Source organism: Triturus cristatus, chromosome 3_1 (genome assembly GCF_964204655.1).
Source record: "Triturus cristatus chromosome 3_1, aTriCri1.1, whole genome shotgun sequence".
In the NCBI taxonomy this organism is placed as follows: Eukaryota; Metazoa; Chordata; class Amphibia; order Caudata; family Salamandridae; genus Triturus; species Triturus cristatus.
Window position 1 is genome coordinate 1,103,332,060 of NC_140583.1, and position 18,665 is coordinate 1,103,350,724.

At 41.0% G+C, this 18,665-nt stretch overlaps 1 protein-coding gene across 1 annotated transcript; it reads left to right on the top strand.

The window, feature by feature from the left end:
* The first annotated feature begins 3,450 nt into the window (after positions 1-3,450).
* LOC146861590 (uncharacterized) lies at positions 3,451-7,251 on the top strand. The gene is given in 4 exon segments (XM_085646455.1): positions 3,451-3,483; positions 3,485-3,526; positions 4,385-4,499; positions 4,730-7,251. Coding segments are annotated over 4 exon segments (2,712 nt in total).
* Positions 7,252-18,665: the final 11,414 nt, after the last annotated feature.

Consider the following 18,665-nt stretch of genomic DNA (forward strand, 5'->3'; position numbering starts at 1 on the left):
TGCTAGGGACCGGACCAACTGGTCTATTAATCATAAAAGCTTCAATTACAGTATTTTATAATTTCAGTTTGCTATCACCCATTCATCCAGTTTGAGCCACTCACCTGGACCACAGACTTAGAAATAAAATCAACTCAAGGCTTTGTGCCAGATTTGTAGCACAAACTCAGCACACATTGTTAATAAATGACAAGCCACCCCCATTGTTCTTCTTGTTCATTTGCAGACATCTGTTGAGTAATGATGGAGTTATCGTACCATTATATGATACAAGACCACATATGCAAACCTTCTTTAACACCATGTATAATAATGAATTTTCACAATCCCAGATAGACAATGTTAAGTTGAACATTTGTAATATCTTACCAAATAATGCCTCGACCTTCTCCTCATCAAGGACAGCTGCTCCAGCACGAGCCTTCGTTACACCTTTTGCCGAAGCAAGTTCTTTGGGCGAAAAAAGTATTTCGCTGATGGCATTGAGTAGAAAACCCGCACTGTCTCTAGCTGCCTTGGCTTCCTCCAAGAGTTTGTGCAATTTTCGCTTTGGAACGAGAACATCTTTGAACCGTGAAGGATCATTTGAGTCCTTCACCAACTGCTGCATATCAGGCTGCAAAATAATACAACTATTAACTATTTGCCATCATGTTAGGTTACATATTAAAAAATATATGAGTTTTATATTTTGATTTGGCATCTATACATTGTGTTGTATATTGATTCTTACTTAACATGGCTGACTGTATTAGTTAGTCCTTTCTTAGTGTTATTACCTCCTCAGCCTACCACATTACCTAAGAGTACTCTAGCCTGTACTCTAGCATTCTACACTTGTCAGCTGATAGCCTGGTCAGCTGGTGAGTTTTTCTGTACTCTGCTGTAACTTGAATAAATCTACTTATATCTAACAAGAAGCTTCAAGAACATATTTACAACACTTTGCTAACAATGTAATATTTGCTAGTGTAGCACCTCGAGTATAAGGCAGCCATATTTAAAAACATAGCATGCAGAAAGATTTCAAAGTCCTCATGCAGGAAATCTACAAGGTTTACCCTATATACACTTCAACTGGGCTAAAAGAGTGGCAGAGAAAAGAAGTACCTTTTGTACAGTGAATGATCGACTGCATATCTTTGATGCTGCTGTATCTGTTACGTTGCTTGCATTGGTCAAAGCAGACATCGCAGCTTGCAAATACTCCAATGCCAACTCCCTATTGCAAGTGCCTTGCAACTGTGCTATAATCAAATAAATACAGTTGTTAAAGGCAGCAGATAATACAATAGTCACATAACGAGCATACTCTTTGGCAATGCATGTATTTCGGTGGAAAAAATCATTATTAATGGGAATTTGTTGCAGTTTACTTGGGAAGGTAGAATATCAAGCACGCACCTCCTTGACAGAGACCACGTTATCTGTGAGAATGACCAAGGGTGCGTTACGTTTACTGTAAGGGAAATGCAAACTCAGGGCCGGCTTTAGGGCGGTGCGACCGGTGCCACCGCACCCGGTGCTGGCTTCCTGGGGGCGCTGTGTTTGAAAGTTTATAAAGCTTTTGAAGCACCTGCTGCAGTGTTTCTTTCCGCTGGCAATTACCAGGCCTCACATAAATGTCAAGAAAACTCGTGTGATTAATTATCTTCCTGGAGAGAGATCAGTGTTTTGTAAAGTTGAGGTTTTGACCTCTGTGAAGTTAGTGCAGAGGGTTAATGTGCCTGCTGCAAAGAACGTGTACCAAGTAGATTACAGAGTGTATATGATGTAAACAGATCAGCGGATTTTGTGCTTTGAAGTTTTTTAAAGAACCCCATACACATTTTCCTGCAAACTATTAACTCTTTAAAAAACATACATCACTCGCATTTTATTCCTATCTGAGGGCAGTTTAACATGCCTGTCATTATGAATAATTTCTAAGCTTAATCATATTTCTGAGTAATTCCATTTATTTGTTGTACGTACAATCTTCGAACTTTGGCTGCCTTGTTTGGTCGTTTTGGGTGTCGGCCCAGCTGAGATTTGCTCCCTGCTGGATGTTTTCCTGGATTACTGCATCCGGTCTGTGGTAATTGTGGCTGTACTGTAAGTAATGTGGACACGTCTTTGGGGCTGGGGCTCCAGAGAGTAATTTTCCTTCATTAGCTACTAGTTTCCAGTGTTTTGGTATTAGTGGTGTCTGGTGGCAGTGGTATTGGTGGCTTTGGTTGAGGTGATACTATTGTAGATGGTGTTGGTGATAGTGTTATTTGTGATGGTGCTGTTGTACTGGTGGTGGTCTGATAAACAAAAAGGGAATTAGGAGGCCATGTCAGAGTAAGGTGCAATTTGTTTCATGACAACAACGTAAAAACCCGCCGGCTGAAGTAAAAGAAAAACAGGATTAATTTCTATCCATGATGCATATGTCAGAAAAATAACTTAATGTGACAAAATGTGATGATGGGGTGCACTTTTTAGATGTATAATGGTCCCTTGTGTACTATTATGTTACGGTCATTTGTATAGCACCCTAATCACCGGTATGGGTATCCAGGCGTTTAAAGCCAGTGGGCAGCGGGCGACGCCTGGAGGCTTTATCGAACAGCCAGGTTTTCAGCTTCTTGTGGAACTCGAAAAGCGAAGAGGAGGCTCTGATGTGGAGAGGGGGGTCGTTCCACGCTTGGGGGGGAGACACCGGCGAAGGAACACCCACCAGTTGTTGCTTTGAGGATGTGGTGTATGCTTGCTAGTTAAAGTCTGGCTGAGCAGAGGTGTCTGGGAGGAGTGTAGAGTGCATGCAGTTGTTCAGGTATGCAGGTTCGGGTTTGTGGAAGGATGTGGAAGCAAGTGGAGAACGCTGCGGTTATTTGGGCTGTCATATTGAGGTGTCCCAGATGGGATGCTGTATGTTATCAATGCTGCTTCCAACGGAAAGACATCTGCCTTCTTTCATCTTACAACAGCTCTGCAATGCTGTACCAATGGCAATGTGCACTAATCAATTCAGGTACCTTTGCGCCATAGTGGCAATCAACTGCACATGGGCTCTACAATAGCAGACCTGAGAAAAGGTTTGAAAGGCGACTTATATTGGTGTAATCAGTGCTAGAGGCTCACTGGTTACGTTTCAAGTACTAGGGCCTGGGTATATGATATACCACTTTACAAGGGACATATCAGTCATTCATGAAAAATGTAAATCTTGAAAACGCAGCTAAAAGAGCATTGTATGTTTGTCCGGTGTAAATACGTGTTAGGGTCCTTCCATTAGCCAGGAAGATGCTGAACTGAGATGTTTGGCATCATAAAATAATACCAATTGAGGAAATCAAAGTATTGTCTGTGCGAAAAAGACCCACAGCTCAATTTCCATATTTAAAGTGTATTTCAATCTGTACTCCACAGTATGTACATCTGTTGAGCGTGCAAATAATTATTCAAGACTTGGAAGCAGAAAAAATGATGCCAGTGAATAAAGGAGGACAACTTGGAAAAGGGAAAAAAACGTGGGCCATACAAAAAATGGTTATTAGAGGTGAGCGCACATTATAAAACATTACACCTAATCAGTTCAGAGGACACTTCAATCGGCAAAACAGATTTACTCACAGCGGCCAGTAACCTCAGAAGACACTCTCTTCTATAATGACAATTTTTTATTAAAGTCTGCTTTCTACGCCAGTCACTTTCAACTGAACATTTCCCTTAGATTGCCTAGAGGTTTGTGTTTTGAGATTAGGATGATATCAATCGTCCAATTTACAGAGACACTAAAATGCAGTTAATAGTACTTCAGATGGCTCTTCTTTCTTTTTGAGGCAAGAGTGTGAAAGAGGCTGCCTTGCAAAGAGTATGATCTGCTCAGCATGAGTTTCTTTTTACCCTGCTACTTTATTTCTTGTGATAGTTTAGTTAGGCAAGCCCTTTATAGAAGGAACATGTAAGTATTAAATTATTGTTAGCTATGTACTTAATATATTACTTTAATCGTCTTCAAATTCATGTTCTGCGGAGACAAAGCATTGTGTTTTGTAATTAAATGGTGCAGTAAGTTTAAAGTGCTCACAAAGTTATATTGACCAGTTTTGAGAATACACTATTAACATAATAAGTCACCAAACCAGCTTCTATGATTTGCATGAAGCCAAATCAATACCACCTCACTCAACCATCTGGAGATTATTGTACCAAAACACTATTTATTCATTCTCATGTCCCTTCCTAACAGCCATGCATATGTGGTGAATGCACACAAGACACACAAGAATTAATGCTGTGGGTACAAGAATTGCTAAAAAAAAGTGAGGGACTTTTAGAAGTCACAAAAAATCCTGTGCTACACGTTACCAAGTGCAGAATTGAATTAATTTGTCCTTTTTCTACATGAGAGTAGACAGAACATTTCATTAAAGAAACAGATGACATCATTATACAACATGCAGCACCAAAGAAAGTAAAAGTAGGATCCTTGCAGACTTCAGGCACAGCAGATGACATTATCCCCAATGGTACAGTATGAAATTATAAACTCCTTTTTATACCGCTTGCATTAACAATTTGATGTCTGAAAGTATATACTTTGACAGCACATCACTTGCGAAAATGAAGGCCCTCATCAACCCACATTGAGTTTCTGTCACAGGAAATGTAATTGGTTACTGACGTACAATACATTTACAATCTAATTAACCCTATTTTGCTTACTAAATGTACAATGACGTACTTTCTTTTGTCATAGTTATTCATACATCACCTTCTGCAGAGCATACAGTGCATTCAGCCAACTGTCCAGCATTACCAGAGTATACCCCACCAGTAGAGGACACAGATGAAGATCCAATTGATGCTGTTTGGGATACGCTTTGTAGCAGCTTAAAAGGTGAAATGGATGCTCAACTTAAAGATGATTTAATTAATGACTCGGATTCTGGTTTTGAACAACTTTTGGAACAAGTTGGATATACCATTCAAAATGAGTACGAAGATATTCAAGTTTGTTCTGATCAAACTAATACCACAGATGAATCATCACCTATTTTTGAGGGCTCTAACAAATGCTTAGGGGTCGTCATACTATTGCTTTGTTGCTTTATTATTCGTTTTTTTCGCTTGAGTGATGAGGCAGCTGGCTATATGCTGAATCTCATCTATTTGCTCTTGCCATGTGATAATAGAATGTTCAGAACTATGTATCACCTTCACAAATATATCAAAAAAAGTGTTAAGGCCCCAAATATTACTTACTATTGTGCCACTTGCTATACACATGTTGATAAAAACACTCAGACCTGTACTAACCAACACTGTGGGAAAGATTTGAGTCCAAGTGAATCGGTGTCTTATTTCATTCAGCATAGCGTAATTGCACAGTTACAGACTATGTTTAGGCGGAGACATTTTACAGAAAAGGTGAGGAAACATCGATTTGATCACTATATAGAGAATGAGAAACAAACAATGAAAGATGTATATGATGGAGAACTGTATTTGGATTTATTCAAGAGTGGATTCCTGAAAAACCCTAACAGCCTTTCATTTGCAATGAACACAGATGGTGTTCCTGTATTTAAAAGTTCAAAAATATCAATGTGGCCAGTGTACTTAATGGTAAACGAGCTGCCTGCATCCCAAAGAAAGCTGCGTGAAAATATATTACTATATGGTATTTGGGTTTCTGCAAAAAAGCCAATAATGTGGTCTTTCTTAAAACCATTATATAACGAACTTGCACAGCTGGAAAGTGGAGTGTCATTTAAAGATCACAACAATTGTAGTTTTACTTGCCACGCTACACTTCTGACAATCACATGTGATTTACCAGCTCGTTGTCTTGTTTCAAACAGCACCCAGTTTAATGGGAAGTTTGGGTGCTGGCATTGTTTACAAGAGGGTGAAGTCACTGTTTCAGGAAAAGGGCACTGTAGAGTATTTCCCTACAATGCTGAAAACCCAAAAGGGCCACCAAGGACACTTGATACTATTAAATCGGATGTAAACAGTGCAATAGCTAATATTGAGAGTGGACTTTCCGATTACAGTGTAAGAGGGATCAAAGGTCCCATGTGGTTCATGTTTTTGAAACATTTTTGTGTAAGCAGAGGATTTGTGATTGATTACATGCATGGTGTATGTAGTGGCATTATGAAATTGTTGATGACCATCTGGTTCACTAAAGAATATAAGCACCATTCATGCTCTTTTTATGAAAAAGTCAAAGTAGTTAATGTCTATTTGAAACAGATAAAACCCACACTGGATGTTAGTAGAGTTCCAAGGTCTGTTGATGAACTACCATATTGGAAGGCCTCCGAGTTTCGGAACTTTCTTTTATTTTATGGAATGCCTGTTTTAAAACATGTTTTAGATAGATCACGCTATTTACACTTTTGTGTACTTATGAAAGCAATTCATAAGCTATTAAATGATGACATTAGCCAGGAAGATTTAAATATAGCAGAACAGTGTTTACTATTGTTTGTGCAACTGTTTAATGATTTATATGAAAAAAGATTTTTGACAATGAATGTTCATCAATTGGTCCATTTAGTGGACAGTGTAAGAGCAGCAGGGCCTCTGTTTACTGCTAATTGTTTTGTTTTTGAAGATCTTAATGGTTTCCTTTTACAACATGTGCATGGTACAGTAGGTATAGAAACACAAATTCTAGATGCAGTAAATATGATACAAGTAATACCTGTGTTAGTGGAAAATCATTTGCCTCCTGATAGTGTTGAGGCAGAATTGTACCAGAGTATGATATGTTCATATAAGAGAAACAGACAACGATACTTAAAACTAGAAAATTGCATTTATAGCATTGGTTCGACATACCCTTACAGCTTAACAGAGAATGAATATGTAGCAGTAACTCAGATCACTCATGTTTTAGGCTCTGATGTAGTAGCCTATAACAAAATATTTTTAGAAAAAAGCAATATTCTTGTTTACAGCTCAAATTACACTCGTATTCAGAGGAGAGACCAAAGTGTAATAAAATATGAAACAGAATCCGGGGTGTTTGCCTATGGCAGGGTCACTAGATTCATTCAGTGTAAGCAGGCAGACGTTTCTATTAATATAGCACTCATGGTTCCACTTAAGTGTGAATCCTATGACATCCGTGAACCAGTTCATCTGGTAGTAGTAGATAACATCATCACAGCTATCAGGATATCAATGATAAAATGTGCCTGTTTTTACATTCAGGTAGAAAATGAATCATTTGTTAGTGAAATGCCAAATCTGTTTGAAATAGATTAAGGCAAATCATGATAGAAAGTTCTCCTACATGCACGTCTCTTTTTATAGCGCATTTGATTAGAAATCATCTTGATAAGCATTCTTAACATGTGCCCCAAGGACACCTAGGGGCCCGCAACACCTATGAAGGGGTCCTAGACTGCTCATAAAACATAGTAATGTTGGCCAAATAATAACGTGTATAGCAATATAGATGCAAAATGTACAACTGAACATAATATGCAGCATTTATTTTTGTTATGTTATTTAGTTTATCCTGCCGCATATTTTCATACTTCATTTTCACTTAACTTCAGTGACCATGCATATAATGCCCAATGTTCATCTTCATTAATGTTATGCATTGGTCTTTTTACAGTGGATGCTTATTTTACCTGCCTTGTACAAAAAGAAAGTGACAAAAATAAATACATGTGTTAAAAATAACCACTGACTTATACACTGTTTGCTAAAGCACATTGTATGCTCTGTTGTGTATAATAGAAAACGTATATGTCATTTTGCGTTTATCACACTATCCACTTTGTATAATGCGCAAAGCGTCAGTTCCACATCATCATTTACACAAGTGTTGAGCACAAAAAAACTGATTTTTGCCATAAAGCGTTACACCAAAACCTTTTGGAAAGACACTTCTCTTTGTAAAAGCTGTTTGTAGTTTACCCAGTTTGTCTACTTCAAAATTACTTTTAGCCAAAATGTTGTTCCACCAGATCCCTTATATTTAAACTTTAAAGGTGTGTGAAGTTCACAAGGATTATAAAGTTTTAGAAAACTTTAAAAAGTTGGAAAGGAAAAATCTTCACCAGTTTTAATCACTGGCCTCACTCTTCTCAGCTCACGTAGCGGGTAGTTTCGCTTAGCGGAAATATATATGTATTGGCACTGAGCGAACTGCTGGTGAAATATATCTGTATTATGGGGACATTTCCCTTATTTAAAAGCAAAAGAACCTAACCTAAGACTTAAACACAGACACACAGTACATGTGATCACGGTTCCTTCTTGAAGAGATGGAGCAATGTTATGAAATGTTAGCACACTCGCTTGGCACGCCTGTGCGGCAGCCATAGACAGGGCCAGACTGGGAACCAAAACCGGCACAAATGTGCACACTGGTATTGTTGTGAGTACGGAAGATGAGACTTGCTACTAGTAACACGTGGCCTGCTTAGCGCCAGAGCGCCCTGTGTTTCATTTTGCTTAGTGCCCTTCCATTTCTAGTGCTTTGCAGCTTTATTAAGACTTTTTTTTAGTGTTTCTGGTTGCTCAAATAGATCTAATTTATGTTATTTATATATTCCCCTCATCTTCATTGTTTGATTTTTGTTCCCAGGAAAGTGTCACTCATAGTCGTTGAATGTCACTCCTAATTACAGTGAAATATGAAAATGTCACACATACGCAATCTGAGACCTGGGCAGCTATGATAGAGGCATCATAGTCTTTCCACTTTTAGGTGCGTGAAATTCTATTTCCAACCTTTACCGCTGCATACATTTTGCTATTCATGCACAGCACCATTTCTGCCCTTTTCGTTTATTAAAAATTGCAAAGCAATTTTTCACCTTTGTATAAAAATGCACAACCACGCGATATAATCACCCCGCAAACTTTTACTCCGCATATGCCTTTACCACGCATGCCATGACAACGCAAAGGCGTGCACGGTGAATGCATAAAGTTTGTACAAGTGTTTATGGTAAATATATATATATTTTTAAATTTGATATGTATATATATATTTATTTTTAATTTTTTTTTTTTTAAACTAAAAACAAAAAAAGGCCTTTTTTATCCCAATAACTAAACACCCCTAATATTGTTAAATTACCCATACCACCCCAATACCCATGCCCACTAAAATCTTAAATTACCCTTGGCACCCCAAATCCACCCTGAACCCTAAAACACACCCTGACCACTAACAATACCCCTACACCCCCAATCCCACCCTGAACCCTTAAACTACCCTAGCACCCCAAAACCTAAACTGAACCCTGTACACTAAAATTATCCTGAGCACCCCAAAAACAAAACACACCCTGATCCCTAAATTTTCTACTACACCCCAAACCTAAAGGCACCCTGAACCCTAATAATCCCCCAGCACCTCTAAACCCAAGCACACCCTGAACCCTAAAAATTCCCCTACACCCCAAAACCCTAACCCACCATGCCACTTAAAAATACCCCAGCACCACAAAAACTAAACCCACCCTGAACCCTACAAATACCCCAGCACCCCAAAACCCAAACATACCCTTAACCCTAAAATTACCCATAACCACTAAAAATAAACCTGCACCCCAAAACCTAAAATGACCCTGAACCCTAAAAATACCCCTGCACCCCAAAACCTAAACCCACCCTGAACCCCAAAAATACCCTGGGCACCCCAAAACCCCAACATGTCCGTAACCCTAAAACTACCCCGGACCACTAAAAATAAACCTGCACCCCAAAACCTAAACCTTAAACATACCCCTGCACCCCAAAAACTAAACACACCCTGAACCCTAAAAATACCCCAGCACCCCAAAACCCAAACATACCCTTAACCCTAAAATTAGCCATGACCACTAAAAATAAACCTGCACCCCAAAACCTACAACGACCCTGAACCCTAAAAATACCCCTGCACCCCAAAACCTAAACCCACCCTGAACCCCCAAAATACCCTGGGCACCCCAAAACCCAAACATGCCCTTAACCCTAAAACTACCCCTGACAACTAAAAATAAACCTGCACCCCAAAACCTAAACCCTAAAAATACCCCTACACCCTAAAACCTAAACCCACCCTGAACCCTAAAAATACCCCAGCATCCCAAAACCCAAACATGCACTTAACCCGAAAATTAATCCTGACCACTAAAAATAAACCTGCACCCCAAAACCTAAACCCACCCTGAACCCTTAAAATACCCCTGCACCCCAAAATCTAAACCCACCCTGAACCCTACAAATACACAGACACCCCAAAACCTAAACACACCCTGAACCCTATAAATACCCCAGCACCCCAAACGCCTTAACCCTAAAATTACCCCCGAACCCCAAAGCATATAACCCTACACTCCAAAACCCAAACCCTATACATACCTTATACTTACATATAAATCACATATGCTTCTACCATTCATGCATTTACAACAAATTGCGTTGTAAAAGCATGTGTGGTATATGCATTGTAATGCCATGCGTTGTAATGGCATTGCCGAGTAATGGTAGTTGCATTGTGATGGTATGCGGGGTGATGGTAGTAGCGGTAAAAGATTAGTTGTAATGGGTGTTTACCTCTTGCACTAGAAGTATAATCATTCTCAAAACATAAGGAGCAATTTCATCATGTTAAGAAGAAATGATGCTTGTGGAGATTTGGATGTTTATTTTCTAATCATCAAGCACAATTGGATCTTATGAAGTAATCACATACTCATTCTTAAATCCTCCTGAAGTCATCAGGAAGTCACACCTTGTGAAGTCATCGCATACTCATTCTTAAGTCTTCCCGAAGTCATCAGGAATAGTCACACCTTGTGAAGTCATTGCATACTCATTCTTAAATCCTCCTGAAGTAATCAGGAATAGTCACACCTTGTGAAGTCATCAGATGCTCATTTTCACGTCATCCACAAGTCATCGAGCTCAAGTTTCTAAACTCTGCTGATGACTTCAAGAGCTTGATGATGTCTGATGATGTGAAAATGACTTCTAGAGTAGTTGGATGATCATCGAATGACTCTGGGATTGCTTCTAAAGTAATCCTGTTTGACCTGGGAAGGCTTGGAACAACCTCTCTCTGCACCTCAGGACTGCACCGTCGCTCCAGAAATTCAGAGGAGAACGAAAGACTTGGATGCTTGAATGTTCAAACCTCCGTGCAGCAGCAAACATCTCCAGCACCTCGAGACCCTCAGGGGGGATTTGCTGCGCTCTATCGATGTTTGATTGATTGGTTGAATAACTCTGGCTACCTAGTGCAGTCTGCATGTTTAAATTGTGTGTCATTTTCAACTTGTTTGTTTTAAGTTTCACGTAAATCTTTGCACATTTAGCTGGTATTTTAATCAGTTTTCATATTAATTAAATTATCTTTTTCAGGGGCGGTGCTGTCACTGTTCTGCTTGCAAAAAACTGACTACACTCCTATGTAGGGGTCTTTCTGTGGACAGGCCCTTAGTACACCTAAAAGCAGAGACAAAATGGCAGGAAGTGCTTGATGAGCCTTTAGTGTAAACTGGCGTCGCAGCTGTATTGGGGGTTAAAGAGGCATCAGTTCATGCCCTCTTCAGATTGTTACAATACGATTATATGCACATGACTTATCTCATTCATCTTAAACTATATAAGATCTATCTCCACTCTAGTTCGAAATACCCTTGGTATCAGACAGTGGATGCACTTTTCATACACATCACATGGGCCTACTTTCTCCTATAAACTCTTTGGTTGGAAGTAACGCACACCATAGGAGAAGCTATTGGTAAATGGTAACGCACAACATGAAACAACGCCTATTTAAGAAAAAGAAAGGCCGAATGGGCAGCACATTTAAAGTGCTGTCGTTTGTTCTGGCTCAAAGGCAAATCCCGACCTATTGGTTAAATCTACCACCTCCCTCACTCCACATATAAAGGATGAGTAGGTGTGATAAAATTGTAGATGATTTAGCGACATGGGCAAATAAGGTAAGAGCACTGACTGACCCTCCGGGTAATACACCACCAGGATACTTGGAAGGACAAGAGGTAAACATTACAAACGAGGATGTGTTGGTGTAGCTACTGAATGAAATAGAGAGGGATGGACACTCCATAGGGCCTATTGTGAAATAAAGTACTGCAACATTCCATGGGAAGTAATGGATGGGAAGGCGAAGAGAGAGGGAAAGGGAAATAAGATGTGGATGTTGCCTAATGTTATAAATCTATGGGGCATATCATCAAGCACAGCGTTAAAATTATCACCGCTTTAGCGGCAGAAAACTGCCGCCAAAGCGGCGATAATGGACTTGATAATATGCCGCAGAGAATTCCAATAGAAGCCCATGTTGACACCAGAACATAGGCTTCAATTGGAATTCTCTACTGCATTTTTCTGCCGCTAAAGCGGCGATAATGTTAACGCCGTTTCTTGATAATCTGCCCCTATGTGCTCAGAACATGTGAAGATTGTTAGTGTTGTGTCACGCATGCTATATCATGTTCATAGTCTTGCATATTGTTGACAAGATTAGCGATGATAATTCTGTAAAGTGTATTTCTACAAAAGTAATAAAATACATACACAAAAAAGTGATAACGCCCAACTTCAGACACTTGGGGTCAGATTTACAACCCCCTTGCGCCACTTTTGCGTCACTTTTAACATGGGAAAAGTGGCGCAAGGGGCTTGTAAATCTGCCCCATTGGTGTTCTAAGCAACATTTTAGGTGGTACCTGTCTGTGCAATGCACATGGCTGAGCCGCCCCTGTTACTTTCATCTAATTTGCCTTCACACATCCGGTGCCGAGGCTGCCTTTGCACCTATATCACCTTGCATGGTGACGCTCACAGTCTTTTTTACACTACTATAAACAGGGACCCACACGTCTCAGTATTCAAAGTACTGTTGCCTGAAAAGCTAAACAATCCAGCATGGACCTACCTTCTGTAGCTTCTAAACCAACAATCCCTGCTCACATGAGATTCTGGGCAAATCACTTTATCACAGTCTGCCTCAAATTGCAAATCAGTGTATTATAACTATGTAAAACCAACTGTTGTGTGCGTCCAGTGCTCTTATATTCGCATGCACCTACCTCTTGCATACTCTGTTTCTGTAATCTGCTCTCAATGACATCCCATATGCACCCAACTGTTATGTACAACTCATGGTTCAGATTATCCTGCTCCAATATGTTCTCCGCTGCTCCTTAATAATTATCGCACCTGATAAAATCCGGCACGCGGATTTTCAGAATTTAAAGGGTTAAATATGTTTTTTTGCAGAGTTGACTTTTTGGGGAATAACACGCGTATTTTGGTGCTCATTTCACCAAAATCTTCAAGTCTTGTTAAGTACCCGGCCTTTTCCTCCTGTTAAATTCTGGCAGGTTTGACCTGCTGAAGTTCAACGGAGCGGGTGAGCTTTATCGCCCACGGTAATTACCGGTTGTGATACATATTCCACTATTTATAAATGGGATCCTGCACAAACAACAATGTAAGGGGTTACTTGTAATCAGGCCTGTGGCCTTTTATATCCTGCTTTTCCTCTACTTTTCTCCACAGCAGTATATCTATATTGATTTTATTTAATTTTTAGAGTAGCAATTTATGAACCAACGCTTCCCCTTTGCAGCATTCAGTTACCCCAGCCCTTTCAATTTTAAGAGGGCGATCTGTTGTATTTTCTGAGGAGTTCACCAAATACTTTCTGGGGCAGATTTACAAGCTCCTTGCGCCACTTTTGCGTCACTTTTCCCATGTTAAAAGTGACGCAAAAGTGGCGCAAGAGGCTTGTAAATCTGCCCCTCTATATTTAAATACTTCGCAGGTGGTCCTCCTTGAGCCATATATGTCAGGAGAGTAATTTTCTGACAATTTGTTTTTTAAACCAAGTGAAATAAGCATGATGGTACTTGTAGTCTCTCTTTTCCATTATGCTAATGGGCAAACTATCCTATTATGCAAATGCGTTGGTTTGAGCCATACGAGAGTAGCTTAGGTCACCCTCTTAGCACGGGGCTCACCAGAACGCCTTGCTGTGAAGGGTGTGCCACAGGGCCTTCTACTGAAATGAACAGCACTGCAGGCTGCATTTCAAAACCCCAAGACACAGTGTTCTGTTCCTGTTCATAGTGCCACCTGGGTCTGTGGTAATCATTGCTTTAGAGGATTAGTGCGGTTTATGTTACATAAACACGTAATTCTGTGTCATGGGAGCATTATTTCCATTTTCAGATGATACTGCATCTTTATGTTTGTGCCTTTATAGTGCTAAGCCTTTTTGGGTGTGACCTAAATGGCACTTGCACCGTTCATGCCAAATATTCTGTACTCTACATTTACAATAAGGAGATTTGGGTCAACTTCTCTCAGACTTTGACTTCCTTTGTCCTAGAGCCTTCAGATATTGTCTTAACACTTTTACAATCTAAGCTTGGCTCAGCCCACAGATTGATTATAGTCTCACTTTTTTCTTTTGGCTGTTTGATTGCACCTTTCCATCTCCATTAGATGGCATGAGGGGATATTTCACATGAAAGCAGCTAGTGATTGCCCTGGGAGCACTGGGAGGTGAGCACTGCCAAAAGCATCTGAAAATGGATGATACAGAAACAAAGGGTTGCTTTATTTTCTATAGCAATCATTCATCAGAACCTTTAGTCACCACTCACTCCCTCCCTCCCTCGTATTGCAGGGCAATCAAGCATTGGCAAGTCCATCAGTTTGGTATCTGTACAGCATGTGCACACCAGATCTACACATATACAAGTGTTAAACCACTTGGCCTTCCCAATGCCTGCTTCCTTAGGCACCTTACACTTTCCACAGTCGCCTTTTCATTTTCTGGTTTGTCTCATCTAAAATGCACTGCTTTTGTTCTGATGGTTCCTTCTCGTTAGCTTGGATAGTGATCTCCCATTGGTGTTTCTTACGTTACGGGTAGTTGTTACATATAATACCCCCCTTCGAGGAACATTATCTAATTGGTACCATCCACACTTAACTCCCAATGAGGCAATAGAGGACATCCTATTGGGCCCAGATAATACTGAGTTGCAGCTCCCCAGTGGCAGTCAAGTCCTGCTTAGCCTCTAGCCCGTTCTTGCACAACATGGTGCCGCTGACCTCCTGGACACGGACTGCCAAAGGGTTGGACGGCAAAGGTTTGTTTCTGCCTGCATACATATTCGATGTGCCCATCATACATGAGGGCTGTCAGCTGCTTCGGAAATGCAAAGAAAACACTGTTCCCAGCAAAGGCGCTACTTTCTGGTTTACTAAATGCGCTGCAGATACAGTAGCAGCACATGTGGCACGCCATGTTTTTCTGTCTAAGTGCAGTCCCAGCCCTTTGATATGGGCCATTCTGGGACTCCCCTGAGACTGTGCCAGAGGTTACTCAAGTCCTGATACTGGCATATGGCCCCTGTAACCGTCAATGTCTATGCAGGATCATCCACTCCATCCATTTGGAAGGGTCCCAGGGGTTCCTCTATGTGTATGCAGATTTTGTAACAGTACCACCCTGGTATAGGTCCTGGAAGGGTCCCTGGGACAGAGGGCACGGAGAAGCACAGATTGTGCACCACCCACCAAGTGGCTCATTTTCACCCCTACCTTTCAAGGCCTTTTTTCCCCATGTCACGAAGTAAGTAATACAGTGCATGCCCTGAGCGAACTAAAGACTACTCAATCAAAAACAGGGCCTCAAAAGTCCAGACAAATATCGAAGAGGACTATTGGGCCTCTATAATGGCCTGAAAGAAAGTCATGTTTTAACCTCCGTACATGTCAAGAGGAAGGAAAGATACCCTCAATAGGGGAAATATCTTGAAATTGTTACATCACATCCCCTCGTTGGCACACATAACAAGCAAAGACCTCCTCAGTATACAATTCGAGGTTAACAGCGGTCCACCACGGAAAACACGCGTACAATATGGAAGACCACTACGCACGCAGACTTGGTCCTACGGGAAAAGACCAGCCTCGAAAAATGGGGTATAATGACCCGGGAGCTAGAAGACGAAAAATACCCACATGTGCTCGACATACAAGAGGGTGGCCTGACCGAACAACAAAGAAATGGTTCAAATACAAAAAGCTTCCTAAGAGAAACTCATTCCTCAGAAATTGTATCCGGCTTCCACAACTTCACATTTGAATTTAGTGAAATAGATGGTCAAAGTGAGAGAAAAGTAATTTAAAGAAATACAGCAGATAAAGGCTGGCACAGGTCACAGACAAGTAAGACATTCAGGAAAAACAGCACATCACATGGAGGTCATAATAAGTATCACTCGTAGCCCAAAATCACAAAATAAGGCAAAAATCGCAATCCCATTACAACAAAATGCTGATGGACCGCCAAATGGAGCACACAATCCAAGACTGAGGCTCATAACATGGAATTTGGCAGGAATCAGAAGCACACAAAACAGTGAATCAGCAATGGAAAAGATCCAGGAGGGGGACATTCTTTGCCTACAGGAAACATGGGCTACTGAGGAGGTCCATTTATAAGGCTTTGCCGGTATCCATGTACCAGCCAGGAAACTACACTCCTAAGGCAGGCCCTCGGGTGGCCACAGAATTTACGTTAAACATGCATTAGAAGTCTCAATTAAAGTGATCGGGAAACCACTGGACACAGTACAGTTTATTGTGATAAATGGGCTTTGGGATGGCAAATCCATAAAGGAGCTCTTAATTATTAATGTATATCTTAATTACAACGGGGACCCGAAGTTGGCAAACCCCAATCAGATCATTTCAATCTTAGAGCAAGTACTCTATGAATATGCCCATTTGGACCTGATCATCACTGGGAACTTCAACCTTCACTATCTTAGTTCGGACAATGAACATGGCACACCTGCTGAAGGAGCAGTCAACAATGTTCTAAGCTCCTTTGGACTAATCTCAGCTCAGGCCTGAACTGAGAAACATAGTCCCAAGGAATCAAATTATTTCACCTACAACAATCAAACAACAATTGGCTATACCTTCATTCGAAAAAGTATGAGGCATAGGATCCTGTTCTTCCGGATACACCAACACTATACAAGTGACCATGCAATGCTTATCTCAGAATTCAATTTCCAGTACGAAAGTCGTGAAGAACTGGTGCCCATAACTAATACACAAGGGTTAGAGGAGCATAAATTAATGAAGAGGATCAGATGGAACCACTTCACGGTTATGAATTGGGAGTTTTGGAAGCTGGGATTAGCACAGAAGGGACACAGTAAGCCTCTCTCCCAAGCCATCCAGAGATGGGCCACCTGGATTGAAGACTTGAGGGCGGCCCTGGCAAAACGGGCTAGGAATACAGCCCACAAGACAGTGGGGATCTGGGAACAAATCAGGAAATATAACAAAGGGCTAAAGGACAGCATCCTCACTCTCAGACAGGCTAGACAGGCATACCAAAAAACTGGTTCCCGGGGACAAAGAATGTTTACAAAGAAGCCCATTGGAGCCACAAACACCTACTATGGAAACAAAAAGGCCGGACGATTGAGAAGGAATGGATCAAGCAATTTGACTTGTGCAAACTCAACAAACAGAAGCAATTCTGGGAGTACATAGCCAAGATGGAAAGCACAAAAACTGGTAGGCGGAATTAAGTCACTGCGGAAGCCTGGCTGGCCCACCTGGCAAAAATTTACATAAAGAAATCCGGAGGCCAAAGAACCAGGAGGTCCACTTGGCCAGAAGGGGTTGATGCAGAGGATGAAGACCAGACACACACGGAGAGCTCAGCACAAGACCCTAAAAAGATCCCAAAGTTCATAAAAAGGATAAAAAGGGACAGAGCCCCAGGCCCCAATGGCCTACCGGGTGTCCTGTTAAAACAGGATTCCAAGGGGTGGGCGGAGCTGCTAACACCTTTGTATATTGAATGCAGAGCTTTGGGGGACCTACAAGATTTCTGGCGTGGCTCGTTACTGCAGCCACTTTATAAGAAGGAAGCAAAAACAGACCTAAAATATTATAAGCTTCTCGCCCTGTTAGACATCAAAGGTAAAGCATACACAAGTACCTTGTTACAGGCACTAACAGCCTGGATCAAGGACAATGAAATATTATTTTTTTATCAAACCGGATACCGAAAAGGCTGTTCCACTATAGATAACATAATGGCACTTTCATTCCTGGCACACCAGGCAAATTCCAGAAACAACTTGCTGGTATTTGCATGCTTTGTAGACTATTCAGCAGCCTTTGATGGGTAAACCGAAGCAAGCTGTGGCAGAAATTGGCCAGTTGGAAGATCCCTGGTAAATTACTGAAGGCAGTTATGTCATTGTACGCCAACACTTGGGTGAGAATCAAAGTGGCAGGGGACACAGTCACACATAAACTGTCAGCAGACCGAGGTCTAAAGCAGAGCTGTGTTCTAGGACCAACACTTTTCAACTTTTACACGGCAGACCCGGGGAAAGCCCTCCAAGGTGCAAATTTGGTAACTCCGAAATTCAGACAGCAATGTCTACAAGTGCTCCAGTATGCCGACTATCTGGTGATTCTCAACCACACCAGAGAAGGCTTGCAAAGAGGTCTGACTGCATTAAACATCTACAACCAGGAAAACAAGCTTGTGGCAAATCCCTGTAAAACGAAAGTCGTGGTGTTTGGAAAATATTCGAAGAAAGTGTGCTTAAAGTGGAGACTGGGCAGCAATAATATAGCAA